Source organism: Bicyclus anynana, chromosome 8 (assembly GCF_947172395.1).
Source record: "Bicyclus anynana chromosome 8, ilBicAnyn1.1, whole genome shotgun sequence".
Lineage (NCBI taxonomy): Eukaryota > Metazoa > Arthropoda > Insecta > Lepidoptera > Nymphalidae > Bicyclus > Bicyclus anynana.
In genome coordinates, this window is record NC_069090.1 from 15,756,655 (window position 1) to 15,782,307 (window position 25,653).

At 35.6% G+C, this 25,653-nt stretch overlaps 1 protein-coding gene across 1 annotated transcript in view; it reads right to left on the minus strand.

The window, feature by feature from the left end:
• The window catches only part of LOC112045989 (sex-lethal homolog), a 39,259-nt gene that overhangs the window by 12,372 nt on the left and 1,234 nt on the right, over positions 1–25,653 (minus strand). Inside the window, exons 2-7 of the mRNA XM_024082419.2 lie at positions 24,908–25,122; positions 16,232–16,447; positions 15,553–15,660; positions 14,891–15,072; positions 14,336–14,423; positions 9,425–9,497 (exon numbers count right to left, since the gene is read on the minus strand). Of these exons, the coding sequence (XP_023938187.1) occupies positions 9,425–9,497; positions 14,336–14,423; positions 14,891–15,072; positions 15,553–15,660; positions 16,232–16,447; positions 24,908–24,988 (748 nt within the window). The 5' untranslated portion in view covers positions 24,989–25,122. The remainder of the gene's footprint in view (positions 1–9,424; positions 9,498–14,335; positions 14,424–14,890; positions 15,073–15,552; positions 15,661–16,231; positions 16,448–24,907; positions 25,123–25,653) is intronic.

The following is a 25,653-nucleotide window of genomic DNA, read 5'->3' on the forward strand; positions in this document are numbered from 1 at the left end:
AGGAATAACACTCATAGACTCCGAAATAACTACTAAACATTCGAATCACCGTTGCATATTGTCACTGTAACCGGCTCGAGTCAAAGAGAACTGGCAATTTACAAATCTAAAAGCAAGTTAAGCAATGAATTACAGCTACACGTCATACAAGCTTGTATTTAGCAAGTTTTGTACATATTATGATTTCCAGGTTAAGAATACCAGAGAAGACGATCAATGTTAACGATCTTTTACAGCGTTTTTTGCATTTCTAATTCAGCCTTCCCTGAAAGCTCTTGTGTATTTATTTTCTACACAATATAAATTTTTATTTATATTTAAAATTGGACTTTATATATGTACCTGATCGTCTACTAAGGTGGAATGGACATACGACCTACGACCAAACTGCGGCTCCCAGTTCATGTCTGCGATAGCGTAAATGGTAGCTATCAATGTACGGACTTGATGCAAAGTGTTCATTCACATCAACGCGTTCTCTGATTTCATACATTACATCTGATCACCACCATGTACGCCAACGCGGACGCATTAATTTAGTCTCAGCTAAGTCAAAGTAAGCCACGGCCAAAGCACGGCATCCTCGCGTCCACGGTGGCGTGCATGGTGACTATCAATTTACGAACTTGTAGCAAAGTATTCACACGGACGCGTCCTCTGATCTCATACATTACACCTGATCACCATCGTATTCGCCACCGCGGACGCGTTAATTTAATCTTAGCTAAGTGAAAGTATGCTACGGCCAAAGCACGCCATCCACCTCGCGTCCACGATGGTGTGCATGGTTGCTATCAGTGCATGAACTTGAAAGTTCTATTCACATCGAAGTAAAGATTTCACCGTATCAGCGGGCACACGAGCGGTGCGGCGCCGTAGCAGCCTTGGACTGTTAATCCTTGCATTCACCCCTCCCCACCTCGTCTCAGTGGTTGCAAGTCCGGTGCGGCGCCGGAGCGCATCGTGTGACATGCCACAGGTAATTCTATGTAAAAAGACGCAGCGACACCGCTCCGGCGCCGCACCGCCGCCGCACCGCCGCCGCAACGAATCGTGTGCCCTCGCTCTTACCTTAAGCCAAAGTATTTAGATGAAGCAAGCCGATTTCTCTGTGACTCGAGTCCACCAAATACACATAAACTAACACCAACACAACAAATCACGTTCTACAATGAAGAACATCAATACAGTATTTATTGCAAAATAAAATCACATCTATTGAAACTAAAATAAATAACTCACTAATTCAAGAAAAACAAAAATTAAAATGTTTTGCGTTTCGTATAAATTGACCCCCAATCGTGAAGAATACGCCTTAAGCTTTCACTTTTCATTTTTGAGATATAATTTTGGCAGTAGGCCAACAAACTGTCTGTAGAATATATTTTTCATCACAATCATTAATGAAATGCATAGGCCATTCAAAAGTATTTATTTAACTATATGAAACGAAACGAGAGAATTGTGTATTATTACAATGCAATTAGCTTATAGAACTGAAAAAAAATCACTTTTTGTCTGAAGTCGCATTCAAAACGTAAAAGCAATCAACTTATAGAAAACGCTTATTTTTATAAACATAACGAACATTCATAATACAGTTCATCACCCCCATTTATTATCCCTAAATAAAAATTTAAAAAAAAATCTAGAATATCCCATAGATCGGAAAGTATTGACAGTAAAGGATACACAAGCAACCAATAAGCAAGCACTATTAATTAAATTTATTTAATAAACTACAGCCAATCTACATAATATATGAATTATCCAAATCAATAATGTTTATATGCGATATAACAATAGGAATTAATTTATATTAAACGACTAACATCTGTTATACAGTCGAATACAATCTATTGAGCACATCATGTGGTTCATAAGCCAATATGTCAACACCGCCGACCACAAGTATTCTGTAAATATATATTATACAGCGTGCTCGGGAGTATTTTCCATAACTTCAAAGTCTGACAAGTCCTCTAATAGGAGCTGAACTGCATAACTAATTTTTTCAACTAAAAAAAAACACTTTTTATGTTTTCATACAAAGTAATTCAAATAGTTACATGTAACACACGTCTTTATCTATCCTTGCATTTTAAAATACGTAATCGTAGTGGTAAGACTTTCGATATCGTACTTCACTAGTAAGCAACTTCATGATATTTATCAATGAATAAGTTTGGCTAGGTCATCAAGATTTAGTATATATAGAGAAATATTTTTACTTTCAATTTTCCTTAAAGAATATAACCCTAGAGTTATGGGAAATACTCCCGAGCATCCTGTATATTTAATTCCCCGAAGACTGTTAAATTTTGTAGTAGTAACTTGACAGCAATAGAGGAATTCGTTCAGGAGTTGCATCGCACCCAAATTCACCAATATATTTGTCTGTAATTTTTTGAGGGGACAAAGTAAATTTATCGAAAATATTGAACACCAATAAATATATTTTATGTCCTTGCACTACACAACTATAAACGCAATACACACACATGTAATTTTTACACAGACTAACACATCGCTTACATTAGTAACACAGAATATTCACTTACTTTTTGCTGTTCTAGCTGATGAATCGATTCTTTTAAGATATTGTTTTTATTACAAATTTGATATTATTAAGTTAGAAATACTTATAAATGAAACGTAACTTCATCCTTTATTAAACTAGAAGATGTTGACCATTCAACTACACAAACTGCCATTTCTAGAGAGCTACACGACGAAAACGATTACATCAATGAAACATCTATTCTATAGAAACAGTTTCTTTTTAAATGCGTTAGATCGTTGATCTTATACTTCGACAGAGGGTAACGCCTAGCGAGGCAGGTCCCTATATAATTCGTTAGCAACAGTTGTGTGTGCAACGTAAAGGAGTTTCAACGCAGCAGAAACACGTCGTTAATAGATATTAATTAGTGTTATACAAAGGTAGACGTGTGGACCCACTTGTTAGTAAACACTTACAGGGTGTCCCGTAATTAATGGATAAAACGCAAATGGTAGATACACCACCTAATTATCTAAAACTAATTGGAATAGTTTTCCAAAAATCCCTAGGGTGACCAAGTTAATTTTTTTTTCGGATTTTTCTAAATTTTCTACCTTGAATCAGTTTTTTCAATAATTTAGCTGCTGGAATTGAGACTAATTTTTGAGATTAGGTGGTGCATCTACCATTTCTGTTTAATCCATTAATTATGGTACATCATATCCACTAGGATATCACGAAATGTAAATAAAGAAAAATCTCCCAAAAATCTCTAATCTAAACCAATATTAAATCTAATAATACACATACATATGTAATATAGGTAAGCCACAAATATATCCAGCTCAAATCATGCATCAAAAGCCAATATCGATATATGGCCGACGGTGTTGCGTATATAAAATGAACAAATTGACATTCGCACAACATGTTTTAAAACTAAGAATTCGTTTCACGTAGCTATTATAGTTTATATAGTTAAATAATTCACTAAAAGTTTCTTTAAATAGGTAGTTTTTATGAGATTTATTTTTATAACAACTGCATAGTGTTATTTTGATATGGCAACAATCGTTGACCACACTCAAAATAACATTATGAATAACCTACTGTATAAATGTTTAAACTATTATTAATACAAATGAATTTTAACAAACTAAATAGTAGGTATATACGACATACATTCTCTATTTTGATAGAGTTGTTTCCAAATATAAACAGACGTAAGTATATACTTGTGTTATATATAAAATATTACGGAAATATACATAACAAATAAAATAAAGTCTATAGGTTTGTAAATACCTAGTATAAAATAAAACAAAATTAACATAATGAAATATAGTCATGTGTTTCAAAATTTTTCAAGTTGTCAAAACCCGCGTCTTTGAACGCGCGGTGCAGGGGTGAGGGGTTTGACGAAACAGATAGTACGAGATCCGGCGTAAGAAATATATACCCTCATCTGTTATTTAATTGGGATAAGAAATAAATGATACAAAATATTCACATTGACACATTGCACATAGGTTGCCTAGTTAAATTACGGCCGGACAGTATTATATGATTATTTTTTTAAAATTTATTTATTTAATCTCCTTCCCTCATTAATTTAAAAAATTGTACACCAGTTAATCAAATACCCAAGAGAATTGAAAAAGTAAAGCTTGCCTAATTTCACATTGCAGCTCTGGGGTTGCCAGATATTAACACTTAAGTAATGTTATTTACGTATATACTCTCATCAGTTATTTAGTCGTCTAATATGTAAGACTATTTTATGCTTAATTTAGCTGTACTTTGCCTCTGATCTAGTTAATGGTTTCCTAGATTTTGTATGAAAAATGTGTTTGCAAATTAATTTTTTAACTAGGCAAAAAGATTGCAATGTGAAGATTAATTATCATTTATTTGATAGAACTAATGAATAACAGGTGAGGGTATATATTTCTAATGCCGGCTCTTAGACCAAGAAGGGAGAGATGATGATAGTAACACGTGCCTGCATGAAGAATGCATCTACTGCTCTTCTATAGCTGTTTGTCATACGCCATCTGTGATCTGCGCGGGTGATGACTTAACTTTTGTGGTTTGTCTTCTCCGGGTCTCGACCATTTTGCTATACACCAGATGGTCCGAAACTAGTCGGGCACAAATCACATTGCACTGTATCTTCAGATACGGTGTTTTGTACCAATACTCATAAATGAGGTTACATAAAAGAGACATTATAATATATATTCAAGAGTTGAAAATACTGAGATATATAAACAATAAACTTAAAATTGCGTTTTTTTTTTAATAATTTAGCATACAGTGTCAATGGTAAGGCAGTCATTGGCCTTGCCATGAATATTTGAATAAACAATCATTATAATTATAATTTGTTTATATTTCGAAACACCCCTTTTAGCAATTAGGGTGCACTAACGATTTACACGGAGTCTATAAATTTATTATCATTAAAGAAATTTCGAATTTTGTGCTGAGATTCGGTCCCTTAGTTTAATAGTGAGTAATAGTTCCATAGTAGTCAAAGTTTTTGGAAGTATAATTTTTGAAAAAAAAAAAAAACAATTAAGCTTTGGTGTATTTATAACGAATTTCAACAATACATTGTACTTGTAAATTAATAAGTAAATCGTCACACTTTTAATAATAGATAAATAAACTGAAGGAATTACTCAGCATCAAAATCAGAAAACAGATCATATATCAAGTTTCAGCTACATATTTTTAATATTGTATTGAATTATATAACATAAATAAATATAAAGTATTATATAATCCACGGCATTTAAAATATAATATAACTAATAAAAAAATCGAAAGTAAAAAAAAGTTACCTTTAAAATTAAAGTTTAAATAATGCAGATTTTAAAACAATATTAAACGTTAAGAAATTAAAAATAACATAGCCATCATAAATCATGTAAATATAACTATAGTAAATAGGGCTTAACAAAAACTTTTATAACTTTTTTTAATATTTTCCACACCAATTTTAACTTTGTAAATTTTTATCACTAATTTAGGTGTAACATAAGAAGCACTAGGATTTCAACAGTGGATAGGGGAATCTAAGCGCAAAATAACGTTTAATTATTATTTTTACAATTTCATTCATTTGCGATGCGGTATACATCTCCGAGTAGACATACTTTAAGTGAAGTAACGTTAATCTGTTAAATTTGTTATGTTGTTGACAGTTGACATTTGACCAATTACCACAATCTGTGGCATGTTTTTTAGTCTGTGGAGTAAGGTAAAATTTTTCATAAAACATTAATAGACATGTGTCGTAAAGAGAAAAATATAATATAAACAATAGTCAGGAGTCAAAAATATCACTTCCTCCATCGTATCATCGCAACGAAACAAAGCGCTATTAGACGACATTTGTTTATCTCTCGTCTCGAGATACGTAGGTACGGATCATAAATTATTTATTCAAATAGTTACAACAAAAACAGTTATATGTAAATTATTTTTCATCTGGCAATGGCATCACACTGAAATTATGCAGTAACTGTAAATGTCATGATGTAAAATAATGCATATTTTGTTTACTTTTGGATTTCATGGTACGCATTGGTGAACTGAAGGAACGTTCTTTAACGAACGAATCTTAAGTTTACACACACAAATATCCTTTGTCTGTCATCTTACCACTTTATCCAGGGTCAAACGGACTTCCCAGAATAAATGACTATATCTTACTGCCCTTTAAAGAGACACAATAACAAATATGTCAATGTAACACATTGTGCCAAGTGCCAGGTTGAAATAATTTACATGTCGATTTTATATGAACGGTCCAACTTCACCAAAACTACATACAAACTTGACAAATACATGTAACGCTTTCACTTAAACATCTCTCTACTTCACTAGGATCTCAGAACTCTGTTATATTTTGTTAACAAGGTAATTTATTGTCGATATGAACATAAGTCTTCAATGTCACTATCCAATTTGAACCAACAACGAGGGACTCGTACTCTTTTATTTTGTATAACCGAAATATTTCTATGGAATAATTTAGAAGTATAATTTTTTGGATTATTACGCTGTTACATGGCATATCTCTAAAATGCAGCTGCAGATTTTTATCCGACACTTAAATCTCAATAAAATTAATAATAATCCTTTTGCGTTCACACAAAAAGAGTTTTGCGTTCATATCTTTTTTTTGTCGGAAAATATCCTTTTTTGGATCATTTACCATTAAGTAAAATATTAACTAGAATAAAATGAATAATTACCATTTTGCGTTCACACAAAAAGACTTGCGTTCACACAAAAAGAGTTTTACGTTCATATCTTTTTTTGTTGTAGAAAATAACCCTTATAACACAGAAATATAACAGAGCCCGCATCGTCAAAATAACCCTTAGAGCACTAAACCAGTCACATAACACAAAATACGATTGTCCGAACGTCCAAACGCCTAGATCCTCGTGTCGCTGAGGCGGAACTTCTTACAGTAGAGCCCTTTTCAAAACGGACGATGGTGCGCCATGTAGGCGGGCTGGTAGAAGTCGCGTCGGAACCGCGGCGGCGGTTGGTACATGTGGTACGTGTGGTTGTAGTCTTGCCGGTGGAGCATGTCCAGTTGGTCTAGGCTGTGGTGCCTTTGCGGTGCCATTGGTGGTACTATCCAGGCAGCGTGCGAAGGTTTTCACGTGCATTAACTTAGTAGTCCATCCCACGAATCGAATTTTTGGGGAAACAAAAGAAACGCGTTGGTCGATGCGCGCGGCCAGATATAAGCGAAAGTAGACACATGGCTTGGATGAGTACGGAAGGTATTGAGCCAATTATTTTTTGTAGAATATCATTTTTTATTTTTTTAATAATAAAAATAAATTACGCCTGGCGTATGACGCCATATGGCGCGTGCGATGGTCTTGGAATATTTTTGCGGCTGTACATCGAAGAATAGCAAGAAAGAAAGACAAAAAAAAACGTTTATTTTAAAATTCTGCCACAAACCACAATGCCGAAGCACTTTTGCTGCGTCCGATGCCTCAACCACCTGAGCAAGGTAAGACCAAAACTCAGATAGCAGAAGCATCAAACACCAGACTGTCATGTTTGGCACAACCTTGAAAAAGGTACCAGCTCAGCATTTTGCTACATGATCCAAGCAATTGCTGAAGCATACAGCACTGATTTTCAGCTGATACCCTCATCCAGGTAACACAACTTCTTACGACTGCGAACGAACACTGAATTTTGCCATTTCCATATATCCACCCAGCATAAGACGATTTGTCTCATGAAGGTCCCGCGCATCAACCAATTAGCGCCAAGCGGCAATTCCCTTTGAGAACTCGTTTCGTGGTATGGACTTTTTATAACTAAGGCCGAATTTCAATAATGGCATTCTATATACAATGATTTCGACCCAAGCAAAGAAAAGCTTTCGCAATTGAATATTGTCGAACCAACATTTGTTCGGGACATTTCAGTGTGAGAATGAAATGCTTTGAGAGTTCTTTGTCATTGTCTCACATACCTGTCATTTCTCCGCGATTTTTTTTAATGCATTAGTTACTTCTGCATAGTCTCTATTCAATATATCATTTTTGCTAGCAGCGTGCACCTCATACATGCATTTAAGCGCTGCCTACCCTCAGTGGCGTGCACTCCGTATATAAAAATCGCTCTCCCTACTCTGAGGACATTACTAAACCTATATCGTAGAAGGGTATTTGTATATTTAGTGTAGTCACTAGTTGTGCGCGCCACTGCCCTCACCGGTTTCCACAAACAAGTTATTGGGTAGGCCCTCCTTTTACTATATGAGTCGTGCTTTACTACTTGTGCACGCCTTTGATATCTTTCTAAGTAAATGTATATTTTACGCAAAATACACCATAGATTTGGCGGTGCAAGAAGCGTACATGCAGAAGCGTTTGCATTGTACTGTAATCTATCTACAAGCGGGATATTCCCGTATATACTCCCAATAAATCCCTATATCTATCTAAATATCCCCATTATACTCTTAGAGCAGCTAAGGGGGTATTTGTTTTAAAAAACCATGCTATAAGCACAACACTAGCATTCGGGGACTTTTGTGTATTGATGGCAAGGGTAGTATAATAATTTTTGAAATATTTTTTTGCTTTCTGTTTAGGTTTGGTTTAGCCAATCTATTCCAGGACGTCCGTTTATCTTTGGATGTAATGATATGAGAACAGACGAAAGTCCCACCGCTCAGGGATTAAGTTTCTGACACCTGTCAATGTAAATGAGTGAGATAATGTCAATGAGATATTTACCTAAATGTCTTAAATGACCTTAATAACGAGTAAAAGAATATGCCAATTTACAATAAATGTTTTAATTTTGGACTAAAATTATTAACAATCAATAAATTAACAAATATAAAAAGGCGACATTGACAGGTGTCAGTAACGCAATCTGTGAGCGGCCGGACTTTAAGTGCATTTGTGTGAATAAACTGAAGTTCCGTCTCATAAAAACACGTTTCTTCAGTTTTACACACCCATATATATGCAATCTGTCAAATGTCCGAAATGTCACACGATTGTCAACCGAAGGCATTTGAGATGACAAATGACAGCGAGTGACAGAGAGCTGCTATGGCTATTTCTCAAACTACCTGCTGGTAATGACAATTTCCAATAACAGCTGTCGAATCCTTGTCTGTACACATTACCCCTACATCCACAGACAAACAGACTTCCGAAAATAGGCAAACTATCAAAACTTTAAATGTTGTGTGTTGATGTTAAGAAATACCCGACGATCGACATTATTCAATAAATAAATATTAATAAATTATTTAAATATAATATGTATATGTATGAAAAATATGACATATGTCAATAAATTAATTATTATTATAATATAATTATATATTTATTAGTTAATATATATTTCTCTCACCTCTGTTGTGGTGGAAGCCCGCCGCCCATCCCGCGTAGTAGGCCGCTTTCTGCTTGCCGTGTTCTTCTGCTATCTGGAATTTAAACATTGTAAACATGTATAAATATCCACAATACGGAAAATATAAACAACCAGCCAAGTACGAGACGGAGTTGCGCACGAAGGGTTCTGTACTATAAAAACGGCAAAAAAAATTACGTTAGTTCTATGGGAGCCCGCTTAAAAATTTTAGTATTTTTTGTTACACCGGCAACAGTAATACAAATCTGTGAAAATTAATTCAACTGTTTAACTATCATCTATAGCTATAAATAACAACGGCTCATGAGATACAGTCTTGATGACAGACGGACGGAGTCGGAGCCAAGTCTTACTAATAGGGTCCTGTTTTACCCTTAAAGTAAGGAACCCTTACGCTTCATACTTGGACAATTAACTTGCCACCTCTTCTGTAGATGCCTTATTTACCAATAAGTACAGTAAGAGCTAACTAGATATCCCGTAGGAAATATATATTTTCATTCTTAACAATAGGGTAGTTGACTTATATCAAGTTTAATATAAACAATATTAATTACGTGTAGTACATGGAATAAGGGTTCGAAATATATCGATATCAATTAATAAAGTTAAAGATTTCTTATAAAACTTAATTTAAATATTACGTATTTTTCAAATTTTCTAAACGTCAAAAACGCTGTCGTCCATTTTGTGACGTCACTAACACACTTGATGTACTAAACGTCGAACTAATTGTTAACTAATATTTTTGTCAAACGCTCCATTTGTATGAGATTTATTGTAGTGACGTCATGAAACAGTAGATATATATATAGACTGTCATGACCGACAGGCGTTTTGGCTCGTATTGTCAAAACATATTTAAGAACTAAAATTTTCATGTAATCTTTTATTTAGTAGAACGATAATGAATTATTTAAGAACATTTAAAAAGCATACCCTTTCAAATTAAAAAATAATTTTTCAAATTGGTTCAGTTGTCTTCCGAGTAATCGGTGAACATACATAAAAAAATGAAGATTCCGACGAATGGATAACTTCCTCCTATTTTTGAAGTCAGTTAGAAAAGTATCAACTACCCTATTCAACAAGTTTTATACTTCGACAAATCTTCCCTGGACCCTGGTCGAAGCTCCCTAAGTGGTTACAGTACTTACCTATGGTAGTAGCATAAAATATAGGAATGTATGTAAGTTTAGATTTATATCTAAACTAACATTGGCTATTTCCTGTCTTCCTTGTATATATGTACTAATAAAGTTTGTGGTGCTGTAGGAGGTAATCTCGGGATCTATAGACCCGATTTTGAAAATTCTTGTACTACTATATGGCCGGTTTATTTGAGTGTCACAGGCTATATTTTATCCCCATATTTCCACGGGAACGAGAGCTACGCGTGTGAAACCGCGGGGCGTTAACTAGTCAGTCATAAAGGTTTTATAGTTGGGGGCACAACATTGACACCCATGGCATCTATTAAGGCCAAAAAACTTTGCTATTGTAGCTTCATAATTTTGTTTAGAACTTACTACTTCAGATCATAATTTACTACGTCAGTTTATTTATTTATGTTTGGCGTCCGCACCGTTGTGTCGCTGTGGAGCCGCCGGCGTCCGGCGCGCACCTCCCTGTGACCCCCTAGTGCCATGACCCCCGGCTAACGCGCGGCAGGGGGCAATTTAGACCCCCAATAGAGCCAATTGGATGCATGCACAAAGAAGTTCCACATGATTTCACAGAATATAGGAAAGAGAAGCTAAATTATAAATTGCGAAAAATGTTTACGACGCATGGAGCAGGGGTTTGAAACATTGGATGTGAATGCATGCAAATGCAAAAAAAAATCAAAGTTGAACATTGATAATAATTCAACATGCATAAGAACTTAAACGCAAATCATGTACATACTCTAGGTCTTAACAAAACGAAAAATGTTTACGATGCATGGAACAGAGGTTTGAAACTTTGAGTGCAAATGAAATTGAAATTAATTAATAAATTTAACGTGCCCTAAAACTAAACGTAAATCAGAAAAGCTGTAGTTATTTGAACATAACTTTTAAGTAGCTATTAGTAAAGAAATAGTATAAGATGAAGAATGAATGACAGTGCCATAAGGTAATAAATTATACTATTGAATTTTTGGATAATAAGAAGCTCAGCCTTATTACTAGGCTAATACAGCATGGCCTCTTTAATTCTATCTAATCTGTTGCTGAGTTATGAACAAATTAGAGTTACACTATAAAATTGTTAAGAAATTAAACCATAGCAAAAATAATGGATAAAGAATGCAAAAGAATAAAGGAATGAACAATATAATTATATTAGTAAATACATTAATTTTAATAGATATACACGTACACAATATAAAAGATTTGTTACAGTAAATATCAGTTTACATCATCAAATAATGTATAAATAATAAATATGTATAATACTTATATAAGTTATAATAGAAAAATAGAAAAATGTATATAATAGATAATTAAAGAGATATAGTGTAGATTATAAACATGAGATGTGTATTGCTATTTCCAGCAAAAACATGACAATTTTAATCCGATAAAGATAAAATTCCGACAAAACTGATCTATATCTTGAACATCATCATTTTCAGCCAATGGAACTGGTATCGAAATGACGTATGTGTCATGTTTTTGCTGATCATACATAACATTCATTGAAATAGACGTCACATGAAATACAACACATGAATAAGATTTAAATGGAAATGAGTTACGTACGATTCTATTAAAGGAAATAATGTAAAAATTAATAAACAAATTAAGGGACATTTAAAAAGGACACAAGGTAGACCATTGCGTAGATGAATAAACAAGCCAAAAGCAACAAACGTAAACAAAGTAGAAAAATTGTTATGTACACAGACAAGAAAATATTGAAGATCATTGCAAAGGTTGCGGTTAAAATTACAGCAATAAAAGATAAACAAAAGGACATATATTTACAATGGTAAAGAGGTAGACAAACACAGATAGACAAACTTTAACCCTTATTCAAATATTGGGAAATTATTTCCCACTTGACAGTACCGTAATATTTCTTTATTATTTCTTTACTGGTAACTCTAATCAGTACCAATCCAGGAACAAAATAATTTTACACACTTTTTAAATATTTTACTTGGCAACATTTTGGACAAAATTGCGTAATGTCATCGTATGTCAATGTCAAAGTCACAATTTGAATTTTTTGGTGCACAAAACCGGTTCTCGCAGGACTTTCGAAAATTTTTGTAGAAAAAAAATCTGGTAAGTACATAAACAATATATTGATGTAAACTAGACTTATTTTCTGAATGCTTTTTACGGTTTCTGTGCTTTTTGCACTGATATTTCTTGGATTTTATTAGGTTTAATTAGGTGGGAAATAATTTCCCAATGTTCGTTCCTGCTTTGATAAACATCAGTGTCTTTATATATATATAAAATTGTTTGTCAGCTGTAATAATAACGGTATAGGAACTTGTAATACGATAGCGAGTAAGTCAAATTAGTGGCTTTTTGCAAAATTGTGACTGCGTTTATGTGATTTCTATGCTTTATTCCAAACGAAGCCACTTATAAGTTTTAGGACTTTTGTAACTATTTGTGCAATATGTTGATAAAACTACATAATTGCCAACTTTTTATAATTTACTTTCAGCTATTCAAATATGGACGCAAGAAAGGAACGTAAAGTGCTCGCCAAGAAACTATTAGAAGAGGTGGTACAAAATTTAGACGACTTTTGCAGCACAAAGCACAAAGAACAGAGGACAAAAATAGTATGTTCCTCCTGCGGAGTAGCTCTTTGTGCCAAAAACTGTTTCAAAACCTTTCACACAGTTCTTACTCAGTAATGTTATTTTCATATAGTATTTGAAAAGTTGTTAATAAAATATTATTTGTAACATTCTAGTTTCATTTTATTTTTATAATTTTATTCAATCACTCAATCATGTTATATTGAATTTTTTATATAAAAAAAATAAACAAGTAAAGTAGGAGTAAGTAATATGTATAGAATTTGTAGTAAAAATGTCCCAAAAAAATGTAACCATTCCGGATGATGGGAAATAATTTCCCACTTAATTATATTTTGCTTTTCCATACTGGATAATGGGAAATAATTTCCCACCGTAAAACCCCCATTTCCCCTCTTTTTATAAAAAAAATGATGTTTTTTTCGAAATCTACAAAGTTCTTTTACTTAGAAACCATGTTTAATTCATAATTTTATTTAAAAAAAAAATCCATTTGATTAAGGGTTAAGCAATAGTGCGTTGCTGTACAAGAATAAAAGAAGAAAGTTGAAGAATTAGAAACTGGCAAAGTAGATAGTCAAAGAAAACAATAAAGTGAAAGCCTCAGGTACATAAATGCGTTCACAATTTTTTGATTCTCCATTTTTTTAACTCATCTAATTAGCCTTTCCATTCTAATTGAGCGAAAGGTAGTAAATAGGCACTGAGGCTTAAAATTTTAATTCAATAATCTCAGACCAATTATAGAAGGACCTGTATCGCACTCATAGTCACGAACAAAATTGTCTGCCATTTTCTGAGGAAAATGAGCTTAAATTTGGTATGTATCTTGTAGAAGTTTTTGCCCGTTTTTTACACAATTCAATTACACAAAAAGGTATTTTTACGGAGCTCTTTAACCGACGAACACGATTACAACTATTTAACATCGATTCTATAGAGACAGTTTTTATAATCGCATTAGATCGTTGATCATATACTTTGACAGAAAAGCAATAATGAATGCATCAATGTAACCGAGGCATTAATATATATTAGACAATCAGTATCATAAGGTGAAGGAAGGTGAAGTGCGTTTCGATTTACTACGATTTTGAACATCAAGATATATATCAACAAACCTTGACACACAGCGGCTCCGTACCGCCCTCCGGTATGACGTTGTTTAGCGCCGCTATTGCTTCCTGCGCCTCTTCACGCTTATCGAATCTACAAACGATATAAACCACACTTCAATTTCTCACAAATCAATGTCAAAAGCTCGTTATTGATCGATCTTTTTATTGTATTGTATATATAATTTATACCACATTGTTGAATTAACATAATATAATACTATAGTCATTTGTAGACTAAATTATTGACTAAAATATCTTAAGGGCAAATATTAAAACATTTTGGGATCTCCCAAAAATAGTGTATGTTTGGACTTTGGGGTACCACAAGGTAGGGATTTTTATCCACAGTTTAAAGATATCTCTACAATATATCTATACATATATTAACAATGAATAATATAATGCATTAATATGATTACAAATATTACCTAACAAATTTCATGGAGTACTGCAAGGAAGTCTTTTTGGACCAAAAGTTTACCCAATCTATACTATCAACATTAAACTTTAACTCAAAAATAAATAATAATTATTATTATTAATAATTTGAATAATTACCTAACAAAGGCCACTCCCCTGGGGTTGCCATTATTCTTATCCCTCAGTATGTGTTTCTGCACTATCCGTCCGTACTTGCCGAATATTGTCTCCAACTGCTCCTCAGTGATGGCGCGCGGCAGATTCGTGACGTAAAGGTTCGTCTCCTTTATGTCTTCGCCGGAGGGACGTGCATAAGAGACCTGGAATAGGAAATCATTTTTTTTAATAGTGAGTATCTGTTTGAACTTATAAAGCTAGTTAATAATTTATTTATTTTGCTATTCTCCGCGAAAAGCCGAAAAGCCGAAAAGCGAAAAAAATATCTCCGTAGACGGGAAGAGACCACGTTATAAATGCGATCTCGGCTATAATCTTTGACATCTGACAGCCGTCATTACGAGCGGTAACCCTAAGCTCGCCAGCCCGCATTCGAACAATATGGTGGTTGATTAAAATACTGTTAATCTATACTAATATTATAAAACTGAAGAGTTTGTTTGCTTGAACGGGCTAATCTCAGGAACTACTGGTCCGATTTGAAAAATTCTTTCCGTGTTAGTTAGCCCATTTATCGAGGAAGGCTATAGGCTATATATTATCCCCGTATTCCTACGGAAACGACAACCACGCGGGTGAAACTTCGCGGCGTCAGCTAGTAATGAATACACATAAAAGGTTACCTTTAATCGCTTATTTCTGAGCTGGTATCCGTTGAAGGTGTCAATCGCCCTGGACGCGTCCTCCTCTCTCGAGAAGTTAACAAAACCGAAGCCGTAACTGTAACCAGTCTGGAAATAAAGATAAGCGTAGAATTAAACTTTTAAAAAACAATAAACTAAAGCTGCTTGTCCATATGAACTTACAATGATGACAAAATATTTGAAAACTTTATAATTTTTTTTATTGTTTAAATATTGAGCAATCAAACATGCTCACTTGATGTTAAGTGATTACCACTGGATAGCTGAATCAACAAGTTGAACTTCCTTCCAGTGAAAGTCCCAGGCGATTCATAAGTAAATAAAAATAAAGTACGTTTGTCTATACTAATATTATAAAGCTGAAGAGTTTGTTTGTTTGATTGAACGCGCTAATCTCAGGAACTACTGGTCCGATTTGAAAAATTCTTTCTGTGTTAGATAGCCCATTTATCGAGGAAAGCTATAGGCTATATATTATTCCCTAATTCCAACTATATAGTGTAAATAAGTATAAAAAATTTGAGAACAAACAATTATTTTGAAATCACACGCAGACGTCTTAAATTATATTTTTATGTAGTCGTATGTGCTATGTATTGATTAATTTTGGACTTGCTGCCCCAGGGTCCAATGAAGTATGTACCTATTGATGGTTTACCTTGAAATCCTTCATAACCCTGCAGCTCTCTATGGGGCCTATTGTCATGAACATGGCGTACAGGTCCTTCTCCGTCATGGTCTGCGGCAGGTAGTTGACGATGAGGTTCGTCCGGCTGGAGTCGCCGTCAGCGGACGAAATCCCGCCGCCTTCTGACATACTGCCCCAGCAGCGCACGCCCGGGTTGAACCGTCCGCGGTACTGGTGTTGGATTTGCTGAGAACCAAGTTAACAATCGGGTTAGTTAAAAATCGTTTATTGTAAGTAGGCTTAGTTTACAATGGTAGACGCCTGCTCCTTGGTAGGAATAGAGTCTTAGTGTGGTCTAAGCTTAATTTTTCGTATATGGAGCTTACACACGGTTTTTTTTTATTATTCTACACAAGTTAGCCTTTGACTACAATCTCATCTGATGGTAAGTGATGATGCAATTCAAACCCGCATTGAGGTTGTGTGCATATACACAACCTCAATGCGGGTTTGAAAGCTTAGTGCTTGTTCACGTATAACTTGCGGGGGCGGAAGCCATGGTCTAGGCGGAGCGTTTGCGAGTGTGACGTATTGTCAGGGGTCAAAAACATGGACGACAATCTATCAATTTTAAAATGAAGTAAGCAAATAATATTATTTTTATTATTAAGCGAATAATGATGGTTTTTGTGGATTTTGAGTTACTTTGGTCACATAACCCGTCGCCTTCCCGATAACCTGGATAAACTAATAGTGGTGGGCAAGGTGGAGGGGAAACGACTACGCGGCCGATCACCTACCCGGTGGCAGGACCGGGTTAAGTTACTCACTGGCCTCCCTATAACAACAGCCATTAGATAAGCTGAGTACCGGACTGTGTATGTGTGTGAAGGGTAATTGTAAATAACGCATCGAAGGGACTGCAGTGCAGACACACCTTCAGCAATGAAGAATGCGACCAAGTATTACTGAGACGGGCAGCGTGACGTCAGGAATGTGTATTCAGCAATGAAATTCTTCGTTTTTTTTTTCGTGTTGAGTAAGTGCCGATGGCTCCATGTGGGACCACTACGGCGACACCGGGGGGTTTGGGCGAGCGCAGAAGCATCGCCTGATGAGACCCGAAGGCTAAAAAGAGGACGGAATGACTCTCTAAGGCGTCTCCTATGAGACTCGGAGAAATTCTTCGTATAGTTCCAACAAAGTGGTTAGATTGATTGTTAGATGGAACTCGTAGGCCCTCGTAACACAAGATGATGGCTTTTCGACTAATTTTACATTCAACTAATATAAATGAGAATGTGAGTTTCCTTTTAAGCATGCAACTAAACCGATTTTGAAAATTATTTCATCAACCGAGAACTACTCAGCGGTTAAAATATGCTATATATTAGCTCCGTATTCCCACAAAAACGGGAACTACGCATTTTATCCCACAGGGGGATAGTCAAAGTATACAAGCGTTAAGTTGGCCAAAGAGAAACACGCACTGTTGCCAAGAAATAAATGAGACATGTAACCTAGTGGCAGACTGGATGGAGCCTGTTACATTGAGGACACTGCTTCTTTTTAACCGACGTCAAAAAAAGGAAGAGGTTCTCAATTCGAGGCAATTTATTTTTTCAAGTTTCAACTCCGTCATTTATAAACCAATTTTTTAAATTCTTTTTTTTGTTTGAAAGAGTATATTCCAGATTGGTCCAATTTCATTTTCATAAAAATCGATTATCAGGGGAACAGTAACTACGCGGGTAAAACCGGGCGTAAAATAAAAATGGGCGTTGGCTAATATAGTATAAAGTGTTAAATCTGAATACCTATTTTATCGTGTAATGGCACGTGTCCACATATTTGCATCGTACGTATCGCAACGCATCAAACGGATGTTTTCTTTCTCTAATTCATTCAAGAGCGTCACTGACCCGCATCGAACGGATCTACCATAAAATTAAAAATCTATTTGATGGGATGCGGACGATGTGGATATGTGGATGCCTACCATAACAGTACTTAATCTGACGCTAAGGTGTAATAGTAAAAACTGACGCTTAACACGGAGAGAGAGGTCCCGCGACCAGCGCTTATATTATGCTTTTTGGCTAGTGGGAGGCTTCGGCCGTGGCTAGTTACCACCCTACCGACAAAGACGTACCGTTAAACGATTTAGCGTTCCGGTACGATGTCATGTAAAAAACGAAAAGAGGTGTGGATTTTCATCCTCCTCCTAACAAGTTAGCCTGCTTCCATCTTAGACTGCATCATCAACTTACCACGGGTGAGATTGTATATGTATAAAAAAATTTAAAAAAAACAGTTGCGAGCTCGAACGTCAGTATAGAAGCTTCGCTTAAAAAAAAAATAGTGTATTCACAATTTGTACCCGTATAAATGCAGTTTGAAGTTTCAACATAATGAGTTATTCGGAACACAATGTAAAAGCTGCGACGTAATCCGCCGCATTTCCGGCCAACTCGACAAAGTTCCACCGTACCATACACTGTCAATTCGCGATCGACTTGTACATAAAACGAGAGCATGCTACAGCCAGACATACTTGAACATCGATCGTAGATCGTTAGATGGGCCTCTAAGCGTCGCGGAATTGTCACTGGATTCGCACATTGAGTACGTCATCACTCGTAACACATTTCTCTTTATTCATGTTTTTGACGGCCTCCGTGGCGTGGCGTGGCGTGGCGCGTGGTGGTATGCGCGGTGGATTTACCAGACGGAGGTCCTGGGTTCGATCCCTGGCTGGGCCCATTGAGGTTTTCTTAATTGGTCCAGGTCTGGCTGGTGGGAGGCTTCTGCCGTGGCTAGTTACCACTCTACCGAGAATGACGTACCGCCAATTTAGCGTTCCGGTACGATGTCGTGTAGAAACCGAAAGGAGTGTGGATTTCATCCTACTCTTAGATTGCTTCATCACTTACCATCAGGTGAGATTGTAGTCAAGGGCTAAAAAAAATTGTTGTCTAGTGTTTTTACACTTCCAAAATGAACACGACGGCATAACTAAGGGATTAAAATGATAAAAAAAACAGTAAATATTTTTTTAAGTCCACGGTCACTTACAGCATGCGCTTGTTACATTGTTGTACTAAGATAAGATGTGCGTGCACGTCTTTCGCAAAATTGTGCGTTTTTTAGTATGGAGGGGCCCATCTAACGATTTATATCGATGTACTTGAAAGAAAGAAAGATCTTTATTTTTAAGTAATGCCACATGTTACATTCTTAGAATCTAAATTATTACACAGCTTAATTGTCCACGCAAACAGTGGAGCAATAAAAGAAGAATGCCTTGCAATTTGTGGCATACCTAACCTAGAAAAAGGCCCTAACTCAGCAGTTTGCCACATACTTCCTACACAAAAAAGAAGTATGTAGCACTGATTTTCAGTTAGGACCCACTCACGTTTCTGAAAAGCAAACGGCAGTACCCACGCGGCATACTATACAAGTCATGTACGCAGTGACCAACACACAATCAATTATAGTCGTGGGTGGTACAGAAACGTGAGAATAATTGACCGTTTGTGACCATTATACGGGGGTGGTTTATGAAAAAAAAAATTTTTTTCGTGGTCATTTTAAGTTCGTAACACGTAACATCATTCAAAGCTGCACCAAGAGCATAACAAAAACGCCCCGGTCGCATCTGTTTCCTAACAGGCTTCGGCAATAAATTGTACATTATCCAAAACCGAGCCATTTCTCGAGTCATGCCAATACGCGATCGTGCCATAAACATTAACAAACGAAAAACTAAACTGGGTTAAGACCGTGACCCGTGACCCACAACGTTATAGACGGAGAGTCAGCGACTGCCAGACCTTCGTCATTTTATAAAAGCTGATAGTTTGTCAGCTCATGCTATAGCTTGGCAACTTCGTTCGTAACACACCCGATGGGCCGCTCGGGCGCGTAGCTATGAATGAAAAACTGACGACTGATGCACCTCATACCGCCCTACCGACAAAGAGGTACCGCCAAACAATTTAGCGTTCCGGTATGATGTCGTGTAGAAACCGAAAGGTAACTAAAAAAGGTTAAGGTTAAGGAAAAGGTCCTAACAAGTTAGCCCGCTTACATCCGGTGAGATTGTAGTCAAGGGCTAACTTGTAAAGAATAAAAAAAAAATAAGAAAGAAATCCCCCCATTCATACCCATTCGTCGGACACTTGGCTTCATGGCAACCCTACGCTAGAGACCTCTGAAATTTCAAATTAAATTGTGTTTTTCGAAGGGCTGCCGCGAAGCTAAGCGACTGGCTGGAATATAATGGGGATGATGACTAGGTTTGAATATATTGATTTTTATAATACATTCGGATAAATAAGGTCAATGTTAACTAATCTAATATATAAAATTCTCGTGTCGCGGTGTTCGAACTTGAACTCCTCCGAAACGGCTCGACCGATTTTTGTGATCCTTAGCGTGATTGTCGGCCAGGGTGGAGAATCGGCCAACATCTATTTTTCATCCCCCTAAATGTTAAGGGTAGTCCACCCCTAAATTTTTTTTTTTATTTTTTAGGCAAAATTTTTTGTTTTTATTTTTTTATGACACAGCATACAAAAATACATACAACCCTAAATTTTCACCCTTCTACGATCAACCCTTATATTTAATTTGTTAATTAAAAACTATAATTTTTTTTGGTAAAATTTTTTTTTATTTTTTGATAACTTACAATAAAAAATCTCATAATACTTTCAATTTTTCACCCCTCTACGATCAACCCCTATTTTTTATTTGTTAATTATAAACTTTAATTTTTTGGCAAAATCCCTAAAATAGCCCTTTTCTTTTTCCCATACAAATGATTTGTAACTAAAACGTAGTCAATTTGAGCTTTATTGTTATTGTATAAAGTTCATATTAATAATAATTAGAAAACGGGGTAGGGGTAGGGTAGTGGTAGGGTAGGGGTAGGGTAGGGTAGGGGTAGGGTAGGGGTAGGGTAGGGGTAGGGTAGGGGTAGGGTAGGGGTAGGGTAGGGGTAGGGTAGGGGTAGGGTAGGGGTAGGGTAGGGGTAGGGTAGGGGTAGGGTAGGGGTAGGGTAGGGGTAGGGTAGGGGTAGGGTAGGGGTAGGGTAGCGGTAGTTGAAAGTTTACATCGAGTTTCACGCGGACGAAGTCGCGGGCATCCGCTAGTTTATACATAAAAAGCAAAGATTAACTGGATATTTGCAAAATAAATAAGATTATAAAATTTCAAAATCTATTAAAAATCTTTTATCGTAATTAGATAAAAGTTCATACAGTTTTAGCTTCCTTACATTAAAAGTGACATTTTTTAATAATTGAACTATAAACATAAACGCACAAATAACAAAGATATTGGTAATTTTATTTGAACGCCCATACAAATTAACTATCAGTAAGTGCCTACGACGTCATTAGTTCGTGCCACTTTGTATGGGGCGTTTTTCAGGGATCCGCGGCAGCGTCGCAAATCTGACCCTTTAGATCCCTGTAGCTCCGAAAGTAATGATCGCAGATACCCTGTTACTTTTACAAAATTGCTTTACTATTAGCATACTCTTAATTTATATTTCATTTAAAAAACAGTCATCATCCCTATTTCTCATATTATTATTCCAAGGAAAACATGAAAAAATTACACTTTGTAGACTATTGAGGGCCTAGATCCTTAAAACCTGCTACCTTCCATAGCCACCACGGTCTAAACTCTATAATCAGCTAACGTACTTACTTATGGTAGGAGCATGAGCTGACAAACTTACAGCTTTTATAAAATGGCGAAGGTCTGGAGTTCACTGGCTTTTAGACTATGTTTCTGCAGCTACTGCCGCCACCGCCAAGCACTTGGCACCCACCTCAGAGCCCCTCGAGGCCCGATACACTATGATCGCTATTGTTTCCAAAACAAAAGGGTGAAATGCCAATGATTGGCGAGGTGAAAACTAATTTCACTAAGCCTTTATTGACTTATCTTTTTTTTTACTAGCCAACACCCCGCGGTTTCACCCGCGTAGTTCCCGTTCCAGTGAGAATATGGGGATAAAATATAGCCTATGACAAAGGCTATATTTGCCAAATATTTTATGTTAGAGCGTCGAAACTGAGGCGGACCAAAGTTGCTAATTGTCTTAATTTCATTTAGTCGCATTGTAGATCCAGAGATTACCCTCAACACCACAAATTTTACCTCTTTATAAAATTACTAACAGACGCCGCGCAGTTTGCGTGGTTCCCGTACGGGGATAAAATGTAGCCTATAGGCACTCTGGGATACTGTACCTTCCAAACTGAAAGAATTTTTCAAAACGGTCCAGCCGTTTAAGCAGTTATGTGACAAGTACACATACAGAAGAGAGAATAGAATTCTAATATACTTGTAAAGATACTTTAGGCTTCAATAGCTCGACAAAGCAGAGGACCCACTCAAATCTGAGAAATCTAGGATAACCCAAACTATACCATAACCCAACCATCTAACCCTTTGAACTATTGTTGTTCCCACTCTTAGAACGTAGTTGGACAAAAAAGGGGAATCTATACTAATATTATAAAGCTGAAGAGTTTGTTTGTTTATTTGCTTGAACTCACTAATCTCAGGAACTACTGGTCTGATTTGAAAAATTCTTTCAGTGTTAGATGTCCATTATCGAGGAATGCTATAGGCATTCACACACCGCGGGGCGTCAGCTAGTTATATATAAAAAAATATTCTAGCCCACACCGCAATATCATATAAGTAGAAACAGTGGAGTGCACATTATAGATGCAAAAATGCCCTGCCTACCCTGAGATTTCCATTTTGTACCTATAGTGCATACCCTAGTTAAAAACCCTGTGCACGCCACTGCGTAGAAAGCACTGTCTCTTCTAACTTCAAAGAGCAACTGTTCATACAAGATACACCTTTTTAAGAGTTGGCAAAACAGAAGAACGGAAAAAAAACGATTTTTTATCATTCTTAAATACGGACAAGAAAAAAGCGCGAGTGTAATGGCAGGGCGGCAGATGCATTATTAATGAAACAAGTAACAAATGCATTAGTAACTTTATAGAGAAGCAACCTCCATTTACATTGGCCGCCTGCCAGATCTCGTGTCGACTGTCGTCTACAGACTCTAAGAGCGCCCGTACTATCAAAATTATGTTATTTTTTAGCAATTTGTGCCTTTAACTATTAACTGTTTTAGTACTATACCACAGCCCTGCTCGATGTGTTCTGTTCACCAACAAACACAGTACAGCGTTTTTGAAAAAGAGTAGTGAAAAACAAATTTACATTTGCCGGGTCAGCTAGTATTACTAAAAAAAAGTGAAAAACTTACAATATGTGTGAATAACTTCAATAAAATAAAATTTCTTGATAAAAGAATGTTACATTAAACAAGAATAATAGTTGTGAACAAACAAAATCAAACAAATGTAACAACAAAAAAACTTGATCATCTCGCTTCAATCAAATAACAAAAATTAACAATTTGATGAAAAATTACTGATACCAACTAGATTATATTAGAAATCTAGAAGGTTGAATTTTTTTTTTTATTACAATAAGAGGTCCAAAAATGTCAAAGTACATGTGTCATATAAGTTAACTTTGCAGAATTTCATACAAAAATTTGAAGAAATTGATAAATAATAAGTTTATTTGACACAATCAAATAGATTTAAAAATATTTAGAATAGATTAAAAATTTACTTGTGAAATGAAGACATAGAGTAAATGTGTATAGAAATAGTGGCTGGACGCCATACATGTTTATAATCACTTACCAGAAAGCTTAAAAATTTAAATTCTATGCAATTTACAAAATACTAATGGATAAGGATTATTACACAATTGACAAGTTCCTCAAGGCTAAATATTTTTTACAAAGAAAATGTAAAATATCATTATTTTGTGCATTAATTTTTTTTATATTTGATATAATTTTTGCACCCCTATTAAGCAGATTGTAATTGAGCCACACTGTGTACTTTAATATCTGTATTAAACACACCTCTATTAAACACACTCTGGCAATAAATTAATTTGAATTTGATTTTTTGGTACATGATACCTCTGTGGCATAGTGGTAGTGCTGGGGTTTTCAACAGAGTGGTCCTGAGTTTGATTACCAGCTAGGGTCAGTTAAGGATTAGTTTTTGTAAAATGCCTTTAGTCATGTGGTACATCGTTCTCTTTCTACAAATGCTAATGCTTCGAAAACTACAAAAATGTATGGGAATGATATATCCAATCGACAACTTGATCATGTGATACATATTCCCTTACCATCAGGTGAGATTGCAGTCAAGGGCTAAGTTGGCCAGAATGTCTCATAAAAATCAATATATTCAAACTTATTCATCATCCCTACTCCTTATTACCATCTTATTTGGTTCATTAAGAGTTAAACATTATCACGCTTACCTCAAGCTCCTCATAAAAGGTTAAAATCCCCTCTCCTATAAACAGGGAGGGAGAATAAGCTAATGATCATAGCAATGCTTTAGCCAACATACTATAATAGTATATGCTCACTCCTGAGCCCAAAATGACGTACTAAGAATTCATTTGATTGGATTATGGTCCAAAGACTGATCTCCAATAGAAAAAGGATAGAGGGGAAAAAAAAAATTATGATGATGAATATAAATCTACTTGAGTGTCAGTTTCTGAGTGAAACACATATTGACAGTGGATTGAGAAAGCTTTGTACAATTACAAGGTACTTACATTTTCTAATGGATTAAAGCTTCTGTCCCAGCTGCTAACTGGGGTCCCGCCAAACAGGTATCCAGGATAACGGTCACACATTTATCAATCTTTTACCAACTTTTCACTCCAAAATCAAATTGTGACTCGCTTGAGCAATTTCTCTATAACAACATTCTTAAAGCCATTTTTTACACAATTTTGTACTTCCTTAATACTAAATTGTAGATATAGATCTGTAACAAAACAATTTGTATAGTTAACATTCATCATCATTATCAGCTGATCAATGTCCACTACAGGACAAAGGCCTCTTGCATGGACTTTCAAACACAACAGTCTGGAGCCGCCAGCATCCAGCGGCTCCCTGCAACTGATGATGTCCTCTGTCCACATAGTTAATTTTGCCTCAGCACAGCCTTATTTATACACCATAATATAACTACCAAATAAAAACTGCATACTATATCTAATGGCAAGAATATATACAAATGAAGACCAATAATTATAATAGTGGTGAAATCGAAATATTGCTGTCTCATTCATCTGTAAGTCAAAGAAAGAGAAAGAGATGTTTTTGATTCTGTCGCTATTGGTGAACATTTTAAAGTCATCTTGAGATATATTTTTGTGAACATACCTACTGAAAAAGAAGACAAAAAGACTGAAACATAAAAAATAAAAATGGTAACAGTTGCAAACTCCACAAGGCAACCTCATTTTGTTTATTTTTTTAAATATTTATTATCTTACTTTAAAATCTCTGA